Genomic DNA, 24,848 nt, shown 5'->3' with positions numbered 1-24,848 from the left:
TTTTATTTTGTTTTTTTAATGCGTCCTTGATTTGTAACATTTGTTTTCATTTTCGCCCTTAATCATTAGCATAAAAAAAAATGGTGTGACATAATTATATTATTATTCTGTAATCGTTGTGACCATTATCACGCTGACAAAAACAAGGTGTTGTGATATAATTAAATTATTATTCTGCTAAATAAATTAATTGCATTAATTATTAATTCTTAGGTAATAAAATTACTTTTTTAAAAAAAAATATATCCGAGGACATTTTTATTTTTAAAATTACGATTAAAAAAAGTGGCCCGATAAAAACGTGTCTTATATTAAAACCAATGTCACTCCGTCGTCGTCGCCCTGAACTGGGCTCCAAGCCATTCCATTCCTCCTCCCAAATTGATCGCCCGAGACTTCGGCTTCCTTACTCCTGCTAATCTCGTCTCTTACCGAGATTCCTCACCTTCTTCGACTTCCTTTACATCCCCACCTCCGCCTCCTACTGAGATTTCACCTTTCTTCTTCTGCTACACCTCCAAAGTCCAATCCACCGATGCGCGGCGGCGGCCAAATGATCTCCGTTTACCCGGAAGAGCTCAGTTTCGAAGGTAAGCTAACAGTTTCTACTTTCTTTTCCTCACCTTTATGTTTCCCTAAATACCAGATTTCGTGATGAATAGTTGAGTTGGAGAAGCCATCGCCCTGCAATATCAAGGTCGTCAACAACACGGAGCATCATGTCGCCTTCAAGGTATTCAAAACAGTTGGCTGAGTTTTCCCATTTAAGTTTTTCGGGTGCTGCATCTTCGATGTGGGAGGAAAGGGTTTCGATTTTGTCTCACATTGAGCTCTGTGGCAATCGGATCTGATTCTTTGGCTCGATGCATAGGTGAAAACGACGTCTCCTAAGAAGTATTTTGTTCGGCCTAATGCAAGCGTGGTACAACCTTGGGACTCATGTACCGTGACAGGTATCTGTGCGATTGGTATTTTGATTGAATGTATTAGGCAAGTTTACTCATTTATGTTTACTTTTGAAGTCACCCTCCAAGCTCAGAAGGAGCTCCCTCCGGATATGCAATGCAAGGATAAATTCCTCATTCAGAGTGCTAAGGTTCCCCCAACTAACGATATCGATGAAATCCCTAAAGACACAGTGAGTATATAATCTAACATTAAGAATGTGTTGTGTTCTTGGAGTATATGATCTAGTTTCAATCTATGCAGTTCAATAAAGATGGTGAAAAGGTGATAGAGGAACTCAAACTTAGGGTTGTTTATAACCCCCCCTCGCAAAACGGATATGAAAATTTGGAAGAAGAGTCTGGTCTTACTTCTTATAAGAGCAGAGCATCTAATGTAAAACTCACCAGTCCCCATGTTTGTTTTCAAATGTTTTCTTGTACTTTCTTTTATTGCTTATGTTATATGATTCATTTCTTTATGCCTCAGGTGTTGAAAAATTCAAGTTCTGATGAGGTGAGCTACATTTGTCAATGTTCCTTGTCCTTATGGCTTGCTACTCCAATAATTATCGACAAATTCAAGTTTCTCAGCTAGTATTCTTGATTCCGTCTAATGAGACTAAATCTTATATAGTCACCTTATTTGCACGTTATTGAATTCCATGAAAATATAAATGAAAATTGAGAATGAGACGTCTATGTTGATCTTGGAATAGCACATGAATTTTTTTCTTGGAATATTTTTGGATCAACATGTCCTTGTATATTTGTCTAGAGAAAACTAAATTGAATGGGTACCTCACATGGAAATTGTGTGAAGGCTCCCTGTCAAGATGTATGATCCAGCTGGTTTATCAGCTAGGATTAAATGAAAGGGAGATCATGTGGCATCTAAGTGGGTATTTATAGCACAATGTTGTGGTAAGTCTCTTTTATTCAATTTTCATCTAATATATCTACTATTGAATGCTCAAATGCAGGCATTGCAACAGTTGAAGGAAGAACGTGATTTTATTGTTCATCAAAATCATCAGTTCAAAAGGGAATTGGTTCGTCATATCCTTTCATTTTTATCACTTAACAGAGCACATCCGATACTGCTACTCATCTATAGCTTATAAATGATTTCAGAATTCGTGAAAGTAGATGTAATCTGCTACTCACCAAGCTAGGCCTGTCTAAAACAGAATCAAAGAATAGAGAAACACTTACCCTAGATATCTCTCTCCAATTGAAGAAGGTGCATAGATGATTCTAGACAAAGATTAATTCAAAACTGTAAAGAAGGTTGCTGCTGGAATTAAATCTCAAAACACCCTAATTTCTGCTTGTAGAACCCCAAATTAAATGAGTTCAGGTTCAGCACTAACCCAATCAAACTGATTCAACTTATAAACCACAACTAATCCACCGAAATAAATTAATTTAGCTTCAACAAGAACCATTAAACTCTAATTATCCCCAAATAAAAAGTAATTTCTGCTATTTTTCACTTAATTAAATTTAGATTTATAACATAATTATTTGATTATATATCACATACTATATGTTAACAGTCATGAATGAGAAGATTTTAACTCCCCAATAAGCCTCCCCTTATATTCAGTCTTGCCTTTTCTTTTAGTATGTCAGTCAGAAATTTGATTCCTGATGGCTCCTATAGGTTTCTCTCTTTGATTCATAATATTTTTGTATTTGTTTGCCAACATTTTTGGTAATTTATATTTTCAGGAAATGTTGTTTGTAACTTTTTTTTTTTTTTTTTGCAATTCATGTTTTCAGGAAATGTTGAACAAACGCCGAAGTCGCAAAACTGATGCTGGTTTTTCCATGACGTTCGCTGCATTTGCCGGCCTCGTCGGTATAACATTTGGGTTCATCCTAAACCTTCTATTCACTGCATCACCAACTTCATGAACTGTTACCAGACCTTGAGAGCTTAATCAAGTTTGCTTATATCCACGACCACCTCACTCTTCTGTTTCATTAACCATGTCTTTTCTCCCTCGTTTGCTGCACTAAAAAGGTGCGTTGAAATTTCATTAGTTTCGACATTCTCCTGTTCAATTCAGTGGCTTGTGTGCTTGATCTATACCCGTGGGAAAGAAGGAACCCTAGAGGATCATTAATTTGTATACATTGTGATTTTACTCCGTTCTTAGAATGTGTATCATGTTTCTTGATTTTGATTAAGACTGTACTATAACATTCCAGATTATGTTTGAGGTAAATGCAGTTTAACTGAAATGATAACGCATGATCCATTTGACATTTAAATAAACAATAATCTCAGCCAAAACAAAATTATAATCCACATTATTTATCATGCAAAATGTAAATTAATTTGACTAGCACGATATTGGCAATCCATGGCAGTTAATTTAAAATAAAACTAGAAAACCATTTCTTAGCTTTCTCGGTTGGACTTTAAAGAACCTGATTTAACCAAACCAGTAACTAACCATGTATCATAGATTCACCAAACATTAAATAGCACTGAAGATGATAATGCAGTTCGTGGGGATCCACAACTACAGTCATAAAGCACAACATGAAATCTCAAATGACCAAGACACTAGGGTTCTTAGGAAAAGCTGAAACAGGTCATGCCCTTGAATCTTACAAGGTAGGAAGTCCTTCCATCTCTATTCTCTACTCGTAAATCCAGGGGTGGAGGTTGCTCTGCCACCCAGCGATGCCTTCGGGGAACCACAGAGCAATCTCTTTCCTCGCACTCTCGACAGAGTCACTTCCATGAATCACATTCCTGCACGTAGAATTGAAATCATGACCAACTTAACTTTCGGATTCTGCACAATAATTCTCTTAAGGCCAACTTAACTTTTAAAAAAACACTAAAACTAGTGGCATCAATCATTAACCACCTTGTTTAGGCCTTTTAGAAAGTTCATTTGGAGTTGCCAGAAAAGTGATGCAAAAGGTTACATGCACATTCGAATCTTTTCGTAAGAATAGCTTTACAGTTGAACCACCAAGTTTAACATTTGCATTGTACTTTCATACTCAAATAATTATCATATCAATTAATCATATGTATCTTTAGGTCAAGTGCGGGATTCCTTCGATTGATCATATTTACAGAGATGATAGTTGTAGTGACGTATCGTTATTACGTAACAAACCTCTGTCAGGATTCATATCGAGAAGAAGAAGAAAAAAACAAGACAGTTGGGAAAGAAATCATCACCTGCCGATGTCAATTGCATAGTCCCCACGGATGGTTCCGGGGGCAGATTCAGCTGGGTTGGTTGCCCCAATGATCTTGCGTCCAGTAACCACAACATTCTTTCCCTCCCACACCATGGCTACCACTGGACCAGAGATGATGTACTCCACCAGGGAACCAAAGAAGGGCTTAGCAGAGAGGTCAGCGTAGTGCATCTCCGCAAAGGAGCGTTCCACGCTCACCTGCTTCAACCCTGATTAAGCCACAAAATTACCCATAAAAATTTCAGCTTTCTTCTCTACAATATAAAATATAAAGGATCGTAGTTTATATATATGTTTTTCTTTCTTTTACCTTTCAAGTAGAATCCCTTTTTCTCAAACCTGCTAATGATTTCTCCAATCTGATGGGCAAACGGAGAGCAAACAAAAATCGATTAAAAATTGGGGCTTGGCGAATCCAATAACACATGCCCGGAAAAAAAAATACACGATAAAACAATGGAGAAAAGGGAAAATCAAGCGAAAAAAAGATAACGCAAAGGGAAGGGTGAATTTAACATACCAAGCCGCGTTGGACGCCGTCGGGCTTGATCATGATGAAGGTCAGCTCCATCTCTGAACTCGCTTACTTTCTGTCGCCCGCCGACGCCGTGAAAAGAGGAGGATGAGAGATGACAAAAACCAGAGCTTTTATAGAGTGGGAATGGAACTCATCCGGAAACCCTAATCAAAATTAGGATTTGAGCAATTTACCACAGCACCCTCTTCTTAAATGAAAATTACTAACACTTATCAATTGTTTATATATATATATATATATATATAAAAAAAAAAAGGGGCATGAAATCATATTCATCTCAGTAATTTTTTTTTAATTTATTTTAAGGTATATTAGATGGATTTAAGATTTAAAATTATAAGATTTAAGAATTGGATTATAATAGATTTGAACTAATAAAATTTTTTATTTCTGGGCTCATATTTTCTTTGTAGATTATAATATTTAAAATTAAAAATTTTATATGTTATATATATTTAGGATTTAAGATTTTAGAATAAGATTTTTTTATAGTATTTAAGATAAAAAATTTTAAATGTTCATAGAAATTATATATATATATATATACAAAAATGATCTGCTGCAGATTAAAATCGTGCAAATCATTGCGGACTTGTCTTCCTGATCGGTCACTAGACCGATCAGGAAACCTCCTGATCGGTCTGGTGACCGATCAGGAAGCATGTCCGCAACGGTCCGCATGGCTTTGGTCCGCAGCAGATCATTTCTGTATATATATATATATATATACAGAAATGATCTGCTGCGGACCAAAATCGTGCAAACCGCTGCGGACTTGCCTTCCTGATCGGTCACTAGACCGATCAGGGAACCTCCTGATCGGTCTGGTGACCGATCAGGAAGGCATCGGTTCCCTGATCGGTCACCAGACCGATCAGGGAACCTCCTGATCGATCAGGAAGCATGTCCGCAACGGTCCGCATGGCTTTGGTCCGCAGCATATCATTTCTGTATATATATATATATATATTAAAGGATTTTTTATTTTTAAAAATTAAAAAATTTGAAAAACATAGATTCGAGGCGCTGAATTCACACAACCAAATTTTTTTTCACGGATTTACTCGCTGAATTTTACAATTTGTGTAGGCCAAACTGAATACCTGTGCATGGTGCAAATAATATTGCATAAACTGAATAGATAAATTAAATTAAGAAATATAAGTTAATTTTTTTAAAGAAAATTCCACATTATTATGGTTAGATTAACTTTTAAACTCTTCATCCTTCCCCAAATTTTCAAATATATCTCTTAATTATTTTGTATTATTTAATTATTACCACTTAATGAATAACTAAATGATCCAATTTTTTTTATTTCAAATCAAATAGAAACAAAAATAGAAAAAACTGGAATGGTCCATTCTTGACCATTAATAGGAGTAAACAAATAATATGTCACCTCCTCTCTCCTTCCTTTCTAAGCATCACTAGGACTAATCAAGGTAAAAATTTGGATATTTAATGTCAACTAAAAAAATTTATTATGGTTGAACAACAGCTTAATTTTTCAATGAGAGTATGTCCTCGAAGAAAAAAATTCTTCTCTCTTTCTAGTCAATTTGGCGGTCGGTTATAAGTTGACACCATGATTTATCTTCTTTATATAACCTAGGCACAAGCTGTGAGTGACGTCTAGGTGAATATAATCACTTTTTACTACAATATTACCATTATGGTTTATAATTTTTTACCGTGGGAATACTAGTCGTTTGGGGTGAGTGATATCATCTTTTCCTCTAATATTAACATCATAGTTGGCCACTGACGCAGTTGATATCTGCATGGGTATTTACTCCAATAGCTCTTGGGGTCAATTTTTATCAGGTGTTAAATACCTCGTTGGGCGTCTGACCTCCCTCATGCAAAGGCCATTGTGTTAGAGCAAAATGCCCCATGATATACTTCTATTTTGTCATAAGGCTGACGATACTGGGGCACTTAGGGTGAGTGATATCACCTTTTAGTCTAATATTATCATCATGGTTAGCTCCTACGGAATGTCGCAGTTGGTACTATAAGTATCCTGAGTGAGTTTTGATGTGATCAATCAGATTAAATTAAGCTTTATGTTTTTGATACTTTGTGTTTAAGTGTGCAGGGATATAGGAACACAAGAAGTCAATTGGAAGATGCAGTGGACTCTATGGTGGTACGGGAAACAAGTCGACAGGATTGGTGCATCTGATGGACGAAAATTTATGGAAGAGTACGCTAGTGGAACGAGAAGGACGCGCGCGACGCTTCCGAGGAACGAGAAGTCGGAGCACAAGATTGCTCGAGGAAAGAAGGTCGGAGTTGGGTTTGGGTGAGCTCAACTATGGATGACCGGAGAATCACCCAAGCAACCGGAGCAGTAGCTGGAAAAAGTCAACTCTATGTTGACTTTGTCCTAGCGCCTAAACCAAGTCTAGGTGCCCCGACCAAGTTCGGGCGCTTGGACCAGCCTGGTATTAAACAAGCACCTCCTCTTCAAGGTGTTGCTACAAATATCTATTAGAGCCCACGTCAGTAACACTCTAGGAGCCCCTACTAGTCCAGGCACCCGGGCGAGGATAAATTTTTTTCCTGAAGTCGTTGAAGAGTCATTGCAAAGAAGATAGAATGCACCTGGGGGGGGGGCACTCAGACCCACTCCAAGTGCCTGGAGATGTCACGTCAACCAACGGACATTTTTGACTAGCAGACTATAAATAGAGCTTTGGTCATTTTCATTTCAATAGAAAACTCGAAAATGAAACACTTGCTTCTATTGTTCACTTCTTTTTATTTTCTATACTTAATTGTTGTAAGAGACTAGCTACTCCGCCAAAAGGAGATTTTTAGTGAAGATTTCAAAGTTTTGAATTAACAATCTCCTAGGTTTTAACCAAGTAAATCGTTCTTGCCGCTTGCTATTATATTATGCATTATATTTCTATTTAATTAATTGTCTATCCTTGCTAGTTCAAAAGCAAGAGATTTTTTTTCTCTTATTTCAGGGCAATTCAACCCCCTCTTGGCAACCACACTGGGACCAACATTGTGGCAATGTGAAGTGTTGCTATAATAGGTCATGGGGTCGATTCCCAGCATATGTGAAATGTATCACAGATTAACTGACCGCCATGCAAAGAGTAACTATGTTAGGCAAAGTCACCGTGATTTACCTCCTTCCAAATTGTATGGGCAACCCTAAAAAGGCCCTAGGATAAGGGTTATCATCTTTTGCTACAATATTATCATCACGGTTGCCAGAGACGGAGCCAGGGGGGTGGGGGGTGATGGCCCCCCTTTAATTTTTAAGTATAAGAAATGTATGAAGTATACGTATAGAGGGTGAAAGAGAGGCGAATAGGAGGCAACGACATGGTCACCTCCCCTCAACATAAACACATACATTTCGCCCCCTCGATATGAAATTCATGTCTCTGTCCCTGATTGGTTGCCCCCACAGGCTAGCACAGTTGGTACTTATAGAATCATAAAGCGCTAGAGGAGGGAGAATAACGCTAGTTGTTTTTTTTTCACTTTTTCGTAAAAACAAAGAATACATAGCGAAAAATAAAGAGAGAAAAGCAAATACTAACACAAGTTGGTTTTACTTAGTTAGAAGCGTTTTATGACTCCTACTTCAAGATCTGCACTTAGTGAGTGCTTTCGTTGGACAATTCATTATAAGCTTGAATAATTATATAAATTTTAAATACAAATCAAATAAGTAAAATATACCAACAACAAGAAGAGCAGTAGCTTGAGCGTTTGTTGTCGAAGCAGCTTTTCGGTGTCGTAAAGATCTTCTTGGAGCAGCACGTGAGTAAAAAAGTTGGAGCAAATGTTGTACTAAGGATGCTATTCGAGAGTCCTTTTATAGTCATTTCCAAGTGTTGGGCCCACCCCGGGCGCCTGAACTGAGGCCTATCCGATCCTACTATGTCGTTGAATTATCCACCTCCGGGCACCTAACCAACTCCGAACGCCTGGATCGCTGACGTGACTTCACTTTAGCGAAACTCTATCTGGTAGCCTCTATCCACTCTTGAGCGTTTGGATGCTGACATGTGTTGACCAGTTAAAGTGCATCAACTCAACTGAACGTGTTTCTAGATTTGGCCCAATTCAGGCACCTGAACCCACTTCGGGCGTTCAGAACTTTGGGTGCCTGGACCCCTTCTGGGATAGTTGGACTCTTCTGGGGTGCTTGGAAATCCTTTTTTCAACCAACTTGCAGCTTCAATTTCCTACATGACACGTTAGTCCAAACAACAAAAAATAGTCTACAAAATAGAATTAGCACGTTAAAAACAAGATCAATCTATGACTTAGATCCTGTCACACTAAAACCAAGATCTAGTCATGATCTCAACTATACTTTCAAAATATATCTAAGTTGGACCAATGCCTATAGCCCCACTAGAGCTCATCTTCACTGGATCACTCACCTCCAGTGCTTACCTCACTTACCATTTGTCAACTTATTCGACTCTTGACCCACCAGGTTTTCCTATTAGATACCTCATCTAGCTAGACTTTAGTTAGTTGTCAGATCCCACTGATCCAACTAGAATTTCTATTAGATATCAGTATATCTGGTCTTCCCGTGTCAGTTATCAACCTAACTAGATTTTAGTCTGGTGTCAGGTCCCATCAAGTTTTTTTAATTCTGCACACCTAGTAAAACGAATTAGAAAACACAACATCTAACTTTAATCTATTTGTCATTTATCAAAATCTGAGTTTAATCATTAGTACTAACTGCACCAACAATACTTTCATGTGATGTTGTTGCAATAGGTCATGAGGTCGATTCCTAGTGTATGTGAAATGCATCGCGGGCCACCTAATCCCCATGCAAAGGGTCACTGTGCTAGGCAAAGCCTCCCGTAATTTACCTCCCTTCCAGATCATATGGGCCAGTCCTGGAGGGGCCTTCAGGACGAGGGTTATCACCTTTGCCGTAATATTATCATCATGGTGCTTCGAGGGTGTAGTTAAGTTGGTACTCAAGTGGTAAACTTGTATCAATGGGCTTTGAGTCGTGACTTTGACAAATAACCCTCCCACTTAGGGGGTCGCTTAGTACCTTATTTACCTCCCTTCATTTCACCATGGGGCTGACGATGAGAGGCGCTTGGCATGAGCGTTATCATATTTTTGCATCAATATTATCATCATGGTGGTCCCCGAGCAATGTGCAGCAACAAGGCACCTTCTTAGTTTCCCAGGTATTTAAGGATCGAGTCCCAATTTCAATGAATTAATGGATAAATTTCCTTTAATGGGCGGTTGACCTAAGAACACTAGGCTGATGAGTCACCCGTTGCGAGCGCTTCCTGATTTTTCTTAGTGGCCAGTGGGAAACTTCTGTGGGGTTAGGGCTGGTCACCCCATGATTAGTCAACGTAAGTTGGATACTTGGTGTCAATTAATAATATATATATATATATTATCATCATGGTGACCCCAGAGCTATGAAGCAACGATTACGTTATCTAAGCGATTAACCAAACATCTAAGGGTCGAATCCCAACTGCCACAAACTATAGGGATTTTCCTCTAATGGTATGACAACTCTAAGAACATTGACCATTTGGATGGGCCTCCACAAGTGCTTCCCATGGACGGTGAAAAACTTCCTTGGGACCAGACCGGTCACCCCTATTATTAATCAGTTCAAAGAGTTGAATACTTAGATTACAAAAAAATAATTATCATCATGGCGTCTTAGGGTGATGGTGCATCTACAAGCTACACATGCACTTGTGTAGCAAGTGCTAGGTTGCATTGGTCTCCAACTCAGCATTTTTAGGTTAATACCTAGTGTAATCCAACAATTTTTAGGGTTTAGGATTTAGGTTTAATATATTAAGCCCAATTCACCCTCCAAATGCTGACTGCTAATTTCCACTTTCACTGTCGGCATTATTCTCGGGCACAAGTGACTGACTTCTTGTGTTCTCCAACAATAATATAATTAATGGTGAGTGGATTCGCCTCTTGTAATTTAGCCCAGGGCAGTTGAAGATCTTGGCAACGCCATTGTGTACATGTAGTTTCCTAAGCATTCATGGTTCAAGTCTCAACTACGACACATTGCAAGATATTTTTCTCCAATGGGATGATAAATCTAAGATGTTGGGCTACTGTGTTGCCTATTATGAGCACTTCCAGATTTACCTAATAGCATAGGCCGAGCTAGTCATCATCAAGATTAGTTGCCTCAAAAGGCTGAATACATGGTGTGTGTGTGTATGTGTGTGTGTGTGATGGTAGCCCCTTGGAGCTACGTTGCAATGGTTAGGTCCACCAAAAGGTTAACTAGGTATCTAAGGTTTAAATCTTAAATGTGGTGCACTGCAGGGATTTCTCTTCAGTGGGATGACAAACCTAAGCTGATGATTGACGGGAAACATCCACTGAGGCTAGGTTAGTCACCTCTAGGATTAGTCAGTTTAAAGAGTTGGATACCTTGATTACAAAAAATAAAAAAATAAAAATATTGGCCCCCAGGCTAGCCCACACGATAAAAGCATTCCAGATTCACACAAAAGACCACAGTTTGATTCTCTATTGGGATATGAGCCAAGGCTGAATTTTGATGGAAAACTTGTGCTGAGCGGCCTCAATCCAAAGTATTAATGCGAGTTCAATAGAGTAAACTCCTAAAGGTCATAAATTTTGACTCAAATATCATAACAAACCGTTGTTTGACTTGAATAGAAGCTGGTTTAGAGACCTAGATTTATTACCATGTGAAACCTATAACTAGTAAAATTTTAGATCTAAAAAATATCATTTATGGTCTTTTCGGAGGCTCTGAAAATCTTTTTTTACTATTTTAGTCATTTTTATATTTTTGATATTTAACGTATTTTTGGTGTTTTTTAATTAATATATTGGGTCTATATAAGCGTCATGTTTAATATTTTGAAATAATTTTTTATTATTGTTATTTCTAGCCAACTCCTTCTTGGAACATTGAGTTTTTCCTATTTCTTAGTTCTCTTCGAATCAACAGATTATAGAAGATTACTTCTAGTATTCATGCGTAAATCAATGGAACCGATAATTATCTATTATGTTACCATGAGAAAAAAATACTAGAAGTTTGTCTTCGCAAGTAGAGTACTCATTTTAGTGTTGGAACAACCTTACAATGACAGTGAAGACTACGAAGATTGGCTGCTGACGTATTATTGTGAGAGTTTCTGGATGTACCTGTTGGGCGAACCAAGGGAGGGATGTCCACCTGCAGAATTAGTTAAGCAAAGCTTTGACACTTGGATTATAAAATATATATATTATCATCATGACTTACTCCCGGTTGGCACACATTGTAAAGGTGTTTTTGATACACATGAGAGACCACGGTTCGATCCTCTACTGGGGCATATATGCCGGGTGGCCTCGATATGAAGTACTCACATGCGGAAAAATACTGGGAGTTTGCTTTCGCAAACAAAGTACTTATTTTAGCATCGGAATGACCTTATAGGGACGATAAAGACTGTGGAGATCTACTATTGACATATTACTATAAGTGTTTCCGGATGTACTCATTGACCGAGTTAAAGAAAGGACCGCTCATCTCTAGAGTTAAACCCTAAAACTTAGACACCTATATTATTAAAAATATATATTATCATCGCGACACCAAAACAAATGAAATTGAAATTTATAAATAAATCTTATGACCACATATTTTATTCATTATTCCAAAATATTAAAGGTACATATATATCTTTTTATATGTAGGTTTATATGCAAGGGAATATCATAATTTATCTAAAATTCAAAAGATTTTACTAGCCAATATTAGCCTAAAAGTCAATTAAATAATATAATAATGATTACAATAGTTTTATCTTTTAAGATGTCATTTAGTGGAATAAAACAGCATGATTACACTCATTTTCTATCTCCTAATTATATTAAAGAAAGTAAATTAAAGATTCAATTTATAGTTAATTGTTAAGTAGTTAGGAGGTGGAAGAAGTTTTTTATCAAGGGTATGCATCTATCGAGATTTGATTCTGTCTTATTATAGTAAATCTGTCATCCTCTAACTAACTAGGTACCTCGTGAAGACAAATTTAAATATGTTATTCATGATTCATATCATAATTCCTAAGATCTTAATCCTATGCAAAATTGATTTAGAGTCACAAGATAAGATTTGTATGATTGGATAGTAGAATATCATATTAAAAATCCTTAAAATTTTATAGTTATATATTTTTTTAGTGATACATAATTAATAATTAAAAAATGATTATTTATATATATAAACTTATATTAACACAGCGACAATAACCGCAACCTCAAGTATATTCTCTTAATTCACAAAATCAAATATCATAAATTTTTTAACAATCAATTAGTAGCACCAGCCAGCCATTCAACCCAACAAAATAATTCATATAAACACACATTCAATCAGAATAATCCATATAAATACATATTCAATCAACATATTATAATTTAAAAGCTAACAAAGTATGCCCTAATAAAAAATAGGTAGAATCATTTATAACATAAGCGTATTAATTCTATAGATTCTAAATAATCCCAATGATTCTACTCTAACTCCACCGTAAAAGACGATTTCAAAATATCCAGGAGCGATTTGATACTTTTGGACAGTAAGATAGTACGATTTTACTATTTGAATCGTGATTATGAACTATGATTCATGTTAATCTCATAATCATTATAAATAATAAAGCAAGTATTTAAAAAAAAAAGGTTTTAAATACCTAAACGTATACGTGAACGACCCAATGCTTTCCGAACACAAAAACAAAGGGGAAAAGGTGGTACGAATAAAATTAGATAATAATAATAATTATTATTATTATTATTAGATGAATGAAACAAAGAGAAGGAAAGGAGAGCCTCCTCTCGCCTAGTCATCTCTTCTACTTTTCTCCCCCCATTTAATTTTGATTAGCCAGTGGACTCCTTCCTTCCATTGGATTTGCCCACTCTCCTCATCCGACCTTGCAAAATTCCTCCTTTTTGCCTCTCCATTCCTCCACGCTCTTTCTCTCTCTCTCTCTCTCCGCCTGTTTCCTCTTCCTTTCCCCCTTTCCTCTCCTTCTTTCTGTGGTCTGCTTGGACTAGAAACAATAATTCTAGAGCTTTTTTGTTCAAAAGAGGGCTGTTCGTCTTACTGCTTTGTTTTCAGCTCTTTGGAACTGTTGGAACGTAGCAAAGATATTTTTTCCCCCTAATTTTAGCGGAATTCTGCACATAAAAATCAGATCTTTTATTTTATTTTTTGCTCTTTTCTATCCTGCGTTGATTTCTATTGGGATTATTGGAGGGGAAGAGGGAAGGGGTGAGACAAATGGTAAAGGAAGGACCTTGCCGTCATTGTGGAGTTACAAGTGAGTTCCTTTGCACGTTTATGAGCGGTTCTGGATCTTGGACTTTCTTCCCTTATTTGTTCTTCCATTTGTTGTTTGTTTTCAATTGATTTGCTCTCTTTAAATTAACAAATACTTTTGTGGACAGTGATATAAATATGTTCCTACGGTTCTTTCCTTATTGTTTTCATTAATTTCTCCGGAACAGCTGGTTGCTTGCCGTCAGATTTCATTGCTGAAACATGCTGAATGCATTATGGAATGCAAAGCAGTTCCTGAATTATTCAGCTGATGTTTGTTTCTTGTGTTGTGTTGCTCAGTTTGCATAGTCGTCCAGGTCTAAGCTTTACTTAGTTGGATGGGAATCATCATGTCTAATATTATTAATTTAGTCTAATTGAATTGCATTCTCCATTCCATTAGGTTCAGCCTCTAATAATGATTTGAAACCCCCAAGTGGACTGGGGGTAGCTTCTCGGAAACATTATTACCTCTCTAGCAATCTATTAAGATGTAATTTCACAGGCTGCTTTAGAGAAATTCTTGTGATATGCATTTGTATTGGCAAAAGTGGAAGATTTTTGTTGCCTTCTCCCTGTTCCAATTGTCAGTTTAAAAACAAGCATCCACTGCTCGGGACTTAGACTCATTCTTTTTTGCTTCCAACTGCATAATTTGTGCTCCATATCCAGTTAGATGACTGTATTCATTTTGCACTTCTAAAAGGCTCTTTATTCTAGGTTCCAAATTCTAGTGTATCCCAAAATGCAATTTGCATTACATTGTTTTCACTTAACACTAAGCTTTGAGAAAGTGTGATAATGATGAGGGAACTTGTTATTACTTCTTATGAAGAGCTGATATATTTCTTGGTTTACATTGTTGTGTCCTGTTCATTCATCTTCAAATCCTTTTTCGACGTGGTATACTAGGAACATGTCTGGACCTGAAGCTTATTCTCCTGTCATTAAGAATACTTAGCGATGCTAATACTTCATCCTATTTTTATCACTTTTTGTGATTCTTGTGTATTATTTACAAGCAAGTACTTCTTTCAGGCAAAAAATGATACCAATGATCAACAGTGATTCAATCATTGTTAACTTATCTAGAACTTTGAAGTGATGAACCTCCTTTGTTAATCTCCACTCAAACATAGACAACCTTTTTCAGGAGTTCAATTTCATTTACGACGATTCTACAGAAGACCTTTGATAGGAATGTCATTTATCGCGAGGAAAGAATTATATAGATGGTTTATCATGTCATGCCATCATTTTGTGATGTTTTAATATCCATGGAACTAATAGACAATATTACATCCTACTGCTTCCAGAAAAGTTTAAATTCTTATACCCTAAGCTTTATACTTCTCAGTTCCTACTAAAATTTCCCCAGAATTTGCATGTCTTTTCATTGAAAACCATTGTTCTTTTCATTGGCAGCATAATCATGTTATGTTTATCTCAACTTAAATGATTGCTGCTTGTCTTATTTGTTTTACTTGGCTTGAGTTACAGGCAAGTAGATTTCTGCCAGTTATCTCTTTCATTATATAAACTATTATTATATTTTTGGGCAATAGTATCATCACTTAACCTTGATGTGGAATAGGTACCCCTCTTTGGAGGAATGGGCCACCTGAAAAGCCAATTTTATGCAATGCATGTGGTTCCAGGTGGAGAACCAAGGGCTCATTGACAAATTATGTGCCTCTGCATGCTCGAGAAGCTTTCGATGCAACTGAAGTAAAAGTCCCCCAAAAGATTACTGTATTCTTCAAAGAGAAGAAGCTGCAAAAGAAGAACGAAAGATGTATATTGGAAGGTGATCATGAAATGCCACATTCAGACCAGTATTATCATAAGATTGTTGAGGGAGATACAAGCAATCGATCTAGTTCCGGATCAGCCATTTCAGGTTCAGATAGCTGTGTGCATTTTGGCACAACTGATGCAAGTGAGATAACAGGTTATCATCTTTTTTATTTTCTTCTTAAATCAAAGATGTTTGGTCATGATCCTTGCTTGTGAAATCATGAATTGACAATCCTATGCTAGCAGCTTAAATTTTGGGGCTAATGATAGATCTTTTCTCTTTGATTCTGAGCTTGTGAAATTCTTATATAAAGATACTTATTTCTAAAATTTAAAAGAAAAAGGCTGAACTTTTGTACCTAGATTAGCATCAAGTTTGAAACATTTAAGCTCAATGATTGAAACTAGCCTTCTTAGCACCACTTGTCTCCTCTGCTTTTTAGTAGTGCTTCATGAGGAATAGGTAAATATCAAAATGTTCTAATTTCAATGAGAATTCTGGAACGTTCAAATTTCATCACTTCAATTTTGACCATCAGCATCCAATATCCAGAACATCTTCCTTTTGCTAAGCTCTAACCTGTCACTACTGCTTACAAATTGTTCTTCAATTTTTTTAATCTACTTTTCAGGTTCGGTGCAGTCAAATGTATGGGACTCACTAGTACCTTCTAAGAAGAGAGCATTTTTGGCTTGCCCTAAACCTTCTTCTATTGAAAAACTCACAAAGGATCTATATTCCATTTTGCACGAAGAACAAGCCTCAAACATGTCCAGAACCTCAGAAGATGACAATCTGCTTTATGAAAGTGGAATTCCATTTGATTCTTCTGAGATTGGTTATGGAGGTCTACTCATTAAGCATCCATATCCAAAATCCATTGAGGAAGAATCAGAAGCTAGCTCATTTCCAGTAGAAAAACTTAAAACCATTAAGGAAGGATATTCAAGCTCAATATCCGCACCTGTAAATAGTGATAACAAAGGAACCAGTTGTACTAAATCCAGTGTGGACACAATGAAGTCAGCAGCACAAGTATATCGAGATACCATCTACAGGTACTATCTTGAGGCTTCATTTATTGGCAGGGAAAGATTACTCCAGTAACATACTGATAGATTTAAAATTAGCTTGATTTGGAATTTGAACTTCCATCCGTCCTTTTCAGGGACACAATTTCTCATGAACAGATGATCATGTTGCAAGATAGAGATTCTCCCTTGGGTTATGCAGATTTAAATGTAAGAATCTAATTTTTGTTTACATCAATAGAGTGTAGTTTTGTATGTCAGTTAATGTTATATAATTGTCTTCAGTGTGCCATGTAGAAGAACAGAATAATCTCTTCCCTTATCAGCTTAAGTTTATGGGATAAATGTATTCAATCAAATTTAGCATGGTAGAAGAGCAGGAGAAGGAACCTTTTTTAGTGTTTGAATCTCGTCAAGATCACAAATTCAACATATGAATATATAACAGCTTGAGCATTTGGATATGTGATCTGTCATTCGAATTTAATAGTCCTGTAATACACAATAACCATGGTTTGTGTTGCTCATTCTTGCTTCATAGGCTTTGATTGACTATGAGGGTTTCATAAAATATTTGACATTTGAGGAACGACAGAGATTGATGAAATATCTACCATTGATTGACATTGCCAAACCTCCTGAAAGGTTAGTTAGTTGCATCTCTATAGTTGTATTCTTCTAGTCAGAGAAACTTTCTAGCTCTTATGCTGATTGTTTATTTGGCAGTCTCAAGGCAATGTTCTCCAGCTCCCAATTTATGGAGACATTTTCTTACTTCCAACTACTGCTTCAGGATGGAGTTTTTGATCTGTCATTGTCTGAAGCAAATGCTGAGGAGTGTAAAACTTTAAAGAGGCTCGTATTACGAAATTGCAAAAGAATCGAATGGTCAGAATTCTACCAAAAATTAAAGGTACAAAGAACTTGTATACACAAAGCATAAATATATGACATGTGCCAAGTTTTGACTGATAAGTTGCCTCAATTCCTATAGGATGCATCCTATAAGAAGATCAGAGAAGGAGATGGAACACTGAGCAAACCCACATTTCCTCAGACTTCCAATTTAGCATCCCTGAAAAGGCAGCGGGACAAGCAACATAACTGTTCAGGTTTGTTTCCTGGATTCAATTAAATGAAGGAAAACATCGATATGAGCAAACCACTCATTCTTGCACAGTATTTATTTCGAAGCTCGTGTTACTTTGATCATTCTTCCCCAAATGAAGGTCAAATGTATATTCTCTTGATTATTTATGGCTTCAATGGTTTTCTCAACCACAAGTAGACATATTAAGTGCCCATTTCTGAGAAGAAACAATGGTTGAGGATTTTGGCTAGATAGCCACGGTTAAAGTTGTGTAATCTATGAACATAAATCTAAATCCTATTTTTCATAAGACTAGGTCATAACAGGAAGTGACACGAGGAGTTCAACGAAGAGTTATGATGATTCATGTAGCTTACACAAACTAGTTAAAACCAACACTAAGTTAATGATGATATGCTGATGTAGGTATGTCTCCTAATTCAATTGGTGGTATGCTGTTTCTTTCAGATATCAAAAACCCTGTGAAAAGTACTAAAAGAGTATGCAGGCCTGAGCTGATGAATCCTCCTCCTTCACTATCTGCAAATCAGCTGGAGTCTAGTGCCGTTTCGAAAGTAACTGATGACGCAAACAAGTTTCTTGACGATGAAGATTGTTGCTTCAGTCCGAGAAGGCTTTTTGCTTCTCTTCCTGATAGAAATTCAATGTTCTTCATCGCCGACAGTACTGAAGACAATCTGCTTCTCAACGTGCCATCGTCGAGTGCATCATTTCCTGAAGCACAACTACTGTGCCATCATCCATGGGAGCAGAAGATGAACCGAAATAGTTCGACAAAAGAGGGTGGAGTCAAAGCTCGTGAGCAACCATCTTCAAGTTTCAGTAATAGATAATTAAGGGTTTGATACCATTGTAGTAGCGTAGACAAATAGTTGAAGAGTTCAGTCTATGCTGTAGCACTGACATTATATAGAAACTATGGACTGGTTCGGGCTGGTTTTTCTTCTTGTATGATCAACCATGGTGAAATAATTTGTAAACTAATTGAAAAATAGAAAAGAGTGTAACCTATTGACCTTGGAAATTTTTTCTTACGGGTGATGACAACTCCATATTTAAACTAGAAATATTTTCTTCTTTGTTTTTTATTCTGTGTTTATGGTTTCTTTTTCACTTGCTCGGGTTCCTCTTCTTGTTCTTTCTCAACTGCAACGGTGATGGTTGTCCTCTTGTGACTCTACTTTCAAGGTCCTGCGGATCAAAACATGTCAGTCGGGGGTCGGAGTTGGAGTTATTAGTGTGGCCCCTCTTACGATTAAGTTGCTGAAAGGAGGAAGGCTCGCTAGCACGAGAGATCGTTGAGAGCCCAAAAGATGAAAGCGGAGAAGATTAGCCTTTGCGTGTGAGAAGAAAACCACACCTTTACTTACCTTCACAAATTCTTATATAGCCGCGGAGGTGGAAGGTGTAGGGCCAATGCACGTGAAAGAGAGGTGAATCATGTGATTTTAAAAAAATTATCTTTTTCTATTTTGAAATCGAGTACGCAAAAGAAAGATAATTTAAAAAGGAGACAAAACAGAAATACAAACACAAGGATATTTATTTGGTTCGAAGCTTTCAGTGACTCCTACTCCAAGACCTAGGTCCTTCAGACCTATCGATGGACAATCTACTAAATTTTCTCTGGAACCATCAAAAGAGTAATCCGAATACAAAAGATGAAGAAAAGTGTAACAACTCTACACTTTTCTTTTTGCAAGTAAATACACGAAAATGCACAAAATTGTTACCAACGCTTAGAAGAATTAATTTTGGCTAAGCTCGTGTGTTCGAGTTGATTTGCCAGCAACGGTAGGGCATAGTATAGTCGTAGCAGATGGAAAATGTAGTGACAAAACGATCGAAATTGATTATTTGGAAGTTGTGTTTTCTGAGCTTCAAGCACCTCTTTTAAAGCCAACTCGAACTTGATCCAATCCACTAATCTCATGATCACTTTTCGAGATTTGACTTTTATCGATCGATCGATCCTCATCATTCGGTCGATCGAACCTCCGATCCACCCTCAGCTTGGTCCGAACTGCTGTCTAGTTATCCATTGTTCGGTCGATCGGACCTCACCATTAGGTCGATCGATCCCTCTGGTCGAAATCCAATCCTGAGCTGAATTGTAATCTGATCTTTTGGGATTCGGTTGACTGATCCCTAACGTTCAATTGATCAATCAAGTCACCTACAAAATGTTAATATTCCTGTAACACAGAGTTAGAAAAATAACTATAAATACCTAAATGTAGTATGACTTAGACCGAGTCTAGGTCTAGTCAGATCTCAGCCTTAGACTCCTAGGTTGGAGCTGGACTGGATCAGGGCCTAAGTCTCAACGGGACTCGCCCTCACTAGATTACTCTTTGATTTACCTCACTTACTATTTACAATCACTTGACTTGTCTTTTGACCCACCAGGTCTTCTTATCAATTGTCAGGTCTATAGACCAAACTAAAATTTAACTAGCTGTTAGGTCCCGCAGACCTAACTGGACTTCTTGTCAGATATCAAGTCATACCTTGACCTATCTAGACTTCATGTCAGTTATCAAGTCCTAAGACCTAACTGGGCTTCATCCTAGTGTCAGGTCCTTTAGACCTATCAATTCATGCACACTCAGTAAAAAAATTAGACAAATATAATATCAACTTTAATCCATTTATCATTTATCAAAATTTGACTTTGACCCTCGAGACTAACTGCACCAATAAAAGATCATGTAAATTATGCAAGCCCAAGGCAGGTTACGTGGATGATCGCACGAGTGAGGTGTCACCCACAGGCTAACCACATAAGCAAACCGTTGCACCCGGACAACAATCACTCGTCTGTACTACTATGTTGTCTGGTCGCTGGCTTGAGCTGTGACCTGTCTTGCCAAGGCCAGTTGTATGCCAGGGACTATCGGAGGTAGAACTAGTTTGACTAAGATTCCTTCTCCTTCTAAAACCACTATGGTCACTCGAGTAGAGAAGTTCGGGGCTTGACGGGCCTCCGATATTGTGAAGGACGTTGAGTGAGTGTGTGAGATTCTACTAGGATGAAGAGAGCTGCGCAAGTGTTAAATCTAGATGAAACAACAAATAATAATTATAATTTTGTTCACTCCAAGGTAAATCATATAATGAGTGGCCTACTATGGATGGCGTGCTTGGATATCTAGAAAGTCAACTGTCAACGTTGGATGGAGTTTGACCCCGACGACTTTTACCAGATCAGCCCAATCTTACGCGTGAATCCGCGGTTCGAACCGGCAAATTTCTATATACGCCCCTTTTCTTCTTCATTTTACGCAACGTTCTCTTACAGAAATGACCATCTTTGAATGAAAGGACCGTTTTACGCGTGATTAGTAGCTAAGTTGGTTGGACGAAAGGATGTAATTTGAGAATATTGAAACCGAGCGGGATGCTTTTGATAGAAGACAAAGTACCTAACTCGGTTACGAACTCCCACGTTTTTCGGATATTTATGTATAACGGAACAATATAACAGTAGCTGCTATATTATTCGTGCCTGTGCCTTGCCCTTGCCTCCGTCTTTTCTTCTCCTCCAGATCGGAGCGCGATGGCGAGCTACGGCGGCGTTCTCCGGCGCTCCGCCTCCGTAGTGCAGCGCGCCCGAGATGGAGTTCGATCCACCCGCAAGGCTCTGGCTCGCTTCGCCAGGCCTCAGTCCTTCGCCGCGCCGCCCGACGCCGAAGCTGCTGCTGTCCGCGCCGTCCGCAACGTCCGATCCTTCCGCTTCCATTATGCGCTTCTATTCTGGATCCTGATCCTCGCCTCCCTCTTCCCCCACCGCCGCCCCACCATGCTCTTCCTCATGGCCGCCTCCAAGCTCGCCCTCTTCTTCGGCGCACTCCTCAAGGTCTTCCCCAATTCTGCCATTGTCCAGCGCATCGTCGATCGAAGAGTTATGGGAGCGCTTGTGATCTTCGTGATCGGGACCGAGATCGTGGTGACGAACGCTGTGCTGGAGTTTCTGCTAGCGGTGGCTGTCGGCGTGCCCTTGGTGCTTCTCCACGCCGTGTTCCGCGTGCGGGACGACTTAACGGCTGTAGTCGAAGAGACAGCGGCGGTTGTAAACGGTGGAGAATTCAGACAGATCGTGGAGAAGGAGAAAAAGGAAGATCTTGAACTGGGTTCGTGATTCTGTACGATTACTAATCCCTTTCCTCTTGTTCCACACATCATGATTAATGTGTTTACATCCTAGTGCTTAGCTATACTTGTTTCATGTATACGGATACAAAGATTATAGCTTTCCAAGCAAAGTTAACCCATAAAACTGGAGAGAATGCAGCAATGAGTGATGTCCAATCTTGAGAAAAAAAAAAGAGAGAACTTTCTCTCAGATGTATTTTTATTTTATTGGTATTTTGTGATCTATCGTGTAGGATTTCTTAATTTCTTTAATTATGTAAGCAAAGTCTAAGCTGTGAAATTGGAAAGCATTGAGCAAGCGTGTTCTTGATAGAATTTATGCCTAAATTTCTCCTCTTCAGTCAGATTTGAAAAGAAAAACTTTTCCTATTTCCTTCGGATCTGTATTAGGATTAAAACTTATTGCTTTAGATATTAGAGTATTGCTGCAGATGGCCAGTGTTTATTTCTCATTCACCTCCCAGTTTAATCATGGATGGGAATTAAGATTAACTGACCCTGTTTGTGTAGGTTTGTCTTTGGTTCTTCTAATTCTTTGAGCCTGTAAACTTCAATGGAAAATTGAAATCTACCCTTTGTTTTGAGTTCAAGAGTGCCTAACTGTAATGTAATAATAGTAACCTAATTATGGACAGCCAACACCATGACTAGATCAGTGAAAACTATTTAGATTGGATCTGATATCAGCAAAGTTTTTTTCTTCAAGTATGTGAGATTACTTTATTTTTCAAGCTTTGTATCTAGAATCATTGCCTTCAACATGGCTTTAGAATATATTTCTGGTCGAAACTTTTATCTAAAGCAGGTGGAGGATGTTCCAATTATTAATTTGGGTTTGTTAACACATTTTTCTGTGATTTTTTGATTTTTTTTCCCACCCAAAAAGTTAATTGTTAGTTGTGCTTTCCATCTACCAGCCCAATGCTGAAAAATCCAGTTGAACCACTTTTAAGTTTTTCTTGGTAGAATTAATGCAAACATTAGCTGACAGATATAATTGTAAGTATAGAAAAAAGAATGATATGTGCTAACTAAGGATTCTTCATCTACTTATCCAATAAGCTCACTAGTGTTGAACTTTTAACAGCATTTTACTGAACCGTATAAACAAGTTTTGGTATTATCCAAATTACATACCCAACTTTCATAATACCCAAATCACGTACCATATTGTTGTCAATCCGCAAGTGCACGGAAAGTCGCTAAGTAATAAAAAATATCAATCATCAAGGACTATTGATGAAGCACTTGTGACTTCGCAAAGCGAATTATCTAAATGATTGAATTTTTGTTTGAAAGCTCAAAAACTAAAGACTAAGAGAGAGAGGGGGCAGAGAGAGAGAGAAAGCGGGAGAAAGAACAAGAGAGCAAGAAAGTGAGAATAGTTGACTTGGGAATATAATCCTAGTACTTCGGTTTCATTGTAATACTCATTGATATGCTATGAATAACTAATCCCTTATCCTCTATATTTATGTTTCGTAGTGAGTCTAACTAAATACTGGTGCTACCTTGCTACAGTCACACCGGAGTATCTACTCCATTGGCATTCAATGCTATTAAGTAGAAGAGGTCACAAGAGTCTGGTTAAAGAGATACCCTCTATCACCAAGGGCCTCCAGTCATACAGTCTAAATTACACAGATCAATTCCTAATACGAAATTAGGGAAAGCCATTAAGCACTAGTTAGATCATCCCTTATAGAGAATTGACCACCATTCTAAGGTAATGTACAAGATGTTCAGTTAAAGGGATACTCTCTATTACTGAGCCCACTGGTCATATGATCTCGAGCATTCCCTCTATGTGGCGTTCAATCTATACATTTGTTCAATCAAACAATACATATAAGCAATTAAACTTCACACGCACATTTCATCAAACAAGAACAAGACATACACATGTCATTGAAATAGGAAATTGACATATCTATAGAGTTTATATTAAATACACATCACAATTACTCCTTATGTCCTAGAACACAATAGATCTACTCCATGAACGAAGAAAAAGGAGACATGAATGGAAGCAAACTATAACTCAAAACATAAAGAAGAGAGAAGAAAGCTTAGCCAAGATGAAATTGATGTCTTCGGGAACCAATCCTTGTTTGGGAGATGGACGGATGATAGAAACGACCACGAATCATCGAGAAATCATCGGGGTGTGCTCTGGCACTTATCTCTTGTGTCTCTCCAAAAGGAAAACCCTCCTCCCCTGTAAAAGGGGAGAAAAGTCCCTTTTTATTAGTAGGGAACACGATTGCTGCATGTCCGCCCACACAACCATGCCTCAAGGCACGACCAGGGCGTGTATGTCGCGACAAAAATAGGCACGACCATGCCTCAGGGAACGACCTGATCATGCCTCAGGGCACAATCTAACCGTGTGAGGCACGGCCAAATCAAGCATAGTCGTGCCTTTAGGCACCACCTTTCCGTGGGATCTCCGAGAAAACATGACACGACTTGCCCGTGTGAACTTCTCAAAATGGGGCGCGGGTCGTGTCAAAAGACCCTGGTGTCGGCTCTGCTGGAAGAAGGCACGATTGTGCCTTTTGTTGGTCTCTTGGAGGCCGGCTAGAGGGGGGTGAATAGCCCTGCAGATAAAAACTGACATTTCTTGAATTTTAAAGCTTTATTAAAACATACACTTGCATAAAAAAAATA

General features: G+C 37.9%; 4 protein-coding genes across 5 annotated transcripts; 3 read left to right on the top strand and 1 right to left on the bottom strand.

Moving 5' to 3' along the window:
- Positions 1 to 331: 331 nt before the first annotated feature.
- Positions 332 to 3,172, top strand: LOC121976412 (vesicle-associated protein 2-1-like). The gene is made up of 8 exons (XM_042528560.1): positions 332 to 590; positions 663 to 733; positions 872 to 953; positions 1,023 to 1,138; positions 1,210 to 1,341; positions 1,435 to 1,461; positions 1,928 to 1,996; positions 2,730 to 3,172. The coding sequence occupies exons 1-8, from the start codon at positions 536 to 538 to the stop codon at positions 2,862 to 2,864; spliced, it is 687 nt and encodes a 228-aa protein (XP_042384494.1). The 5' UTR covers positions 332 to 535; the 3' UTR covers positions 2,865 to 3,172.
- A 215-nt stretch (positions 3,173 to 3,387) lies between these two features.
- LOC121976413 (nucleoside diphosphate kinase B-like) lies at positions 3,388 to 4,855 on the bottom strand. The gene is made up of 4 exons (XM_042528563.1): positions 4,699 to 4,855; positions 4,489 to 4,537; positions 4,156 to 4,387; positions 3,388 to 3,714 (listed from the first exon to the last, which is right to left on the bottom strand). The coding sequence occupies exons 1-4, from the start codon at positions 4,747 to 4,749 to the stop codon at positions 3,600 to 3,602; spliced, it is 447 nt and encodes a 148-aa protein (XP_042384497.1). The 5' UTR covers positions 4,750 to 4,855; the 3' UTR covers positions 3,388 to 3,599.
- Positions 4,856 to 13,596: 8,741 nt separating this feature from the next.
- On the top strand, positions 13,597 to 19,057 carry LOC121976411 (GATA transcription factor 26-like). Of its 2 annotated transcripts, none has more exons than XM_042528559.1 (8): positions 13,597 to 14,084; positions 15,678 to 16,022; positions 16,513 to 16,939; positions 17,050 to 17,122; positions 17,454 to 17,557; positions 17,639 to 17,825; positions 17,907 to 18,024; positions 18,471 to 19,057. In XM_042528559.1, the coding sequence occupies exons 1-8, from the start codon at positions 14,045 to 14,047 to the stop codon at positions 18,854 to 18,856; spliced, it is 1,680 nt and encodes a 559-aa protein (XP_042384493.1). In that variant the 5' UTR covers positions 13,597 to 14,044; the 3' UTR covers positions 18,857 to 19,057. The 2 variants fall into 2 exon arrangements, with proteins under 2 accessions (XP_042384493.1, XP_042384492.1); XM_042528558.1 differs by having other exon boundaries at positions 15,678 to 16,034.
- Positions 19,058 to 21,516: 2,459 nt separating this feature from the next.
- Positions 21,517 to 22,490, top strand: LOC121977919. The gene has a single exon (XM_042530323.1). It carries the CDS (start codon positions 21,583 to 21,585, stop codon positions 22,162 to 22,164), a length of 582 nt encoding a protein of 193 aa, XP_042386257.1. The 5' UTR covers positions 21,517 to 21,582; the 3' UTR covers positions 22,165 to 22,490.
- The last annotated feature ends 2,358 nt before the right edge of the window (positions 22,491 to 24,848 follow it).

This window comes from Zingiber officinale, chromosome 4B (genome assembly GCF_018446385.1).
Source record: "Zingiber officinale cultivar Zhangliang chromosome 4B, Zo_v1.1, whole genome shotgun sequence".
Lineage (NCBI taxonomy): Eukaryota > Viridiplantae > Streptophyta > Magnoliopsida > Zingiberales > Zingiberaceae > Zingiber > Zingiber officinale.
Note: the sequence above shows the minus strand (reverse complement) of the source record. Positions and strands in the feature narration are given on the sequence as shown.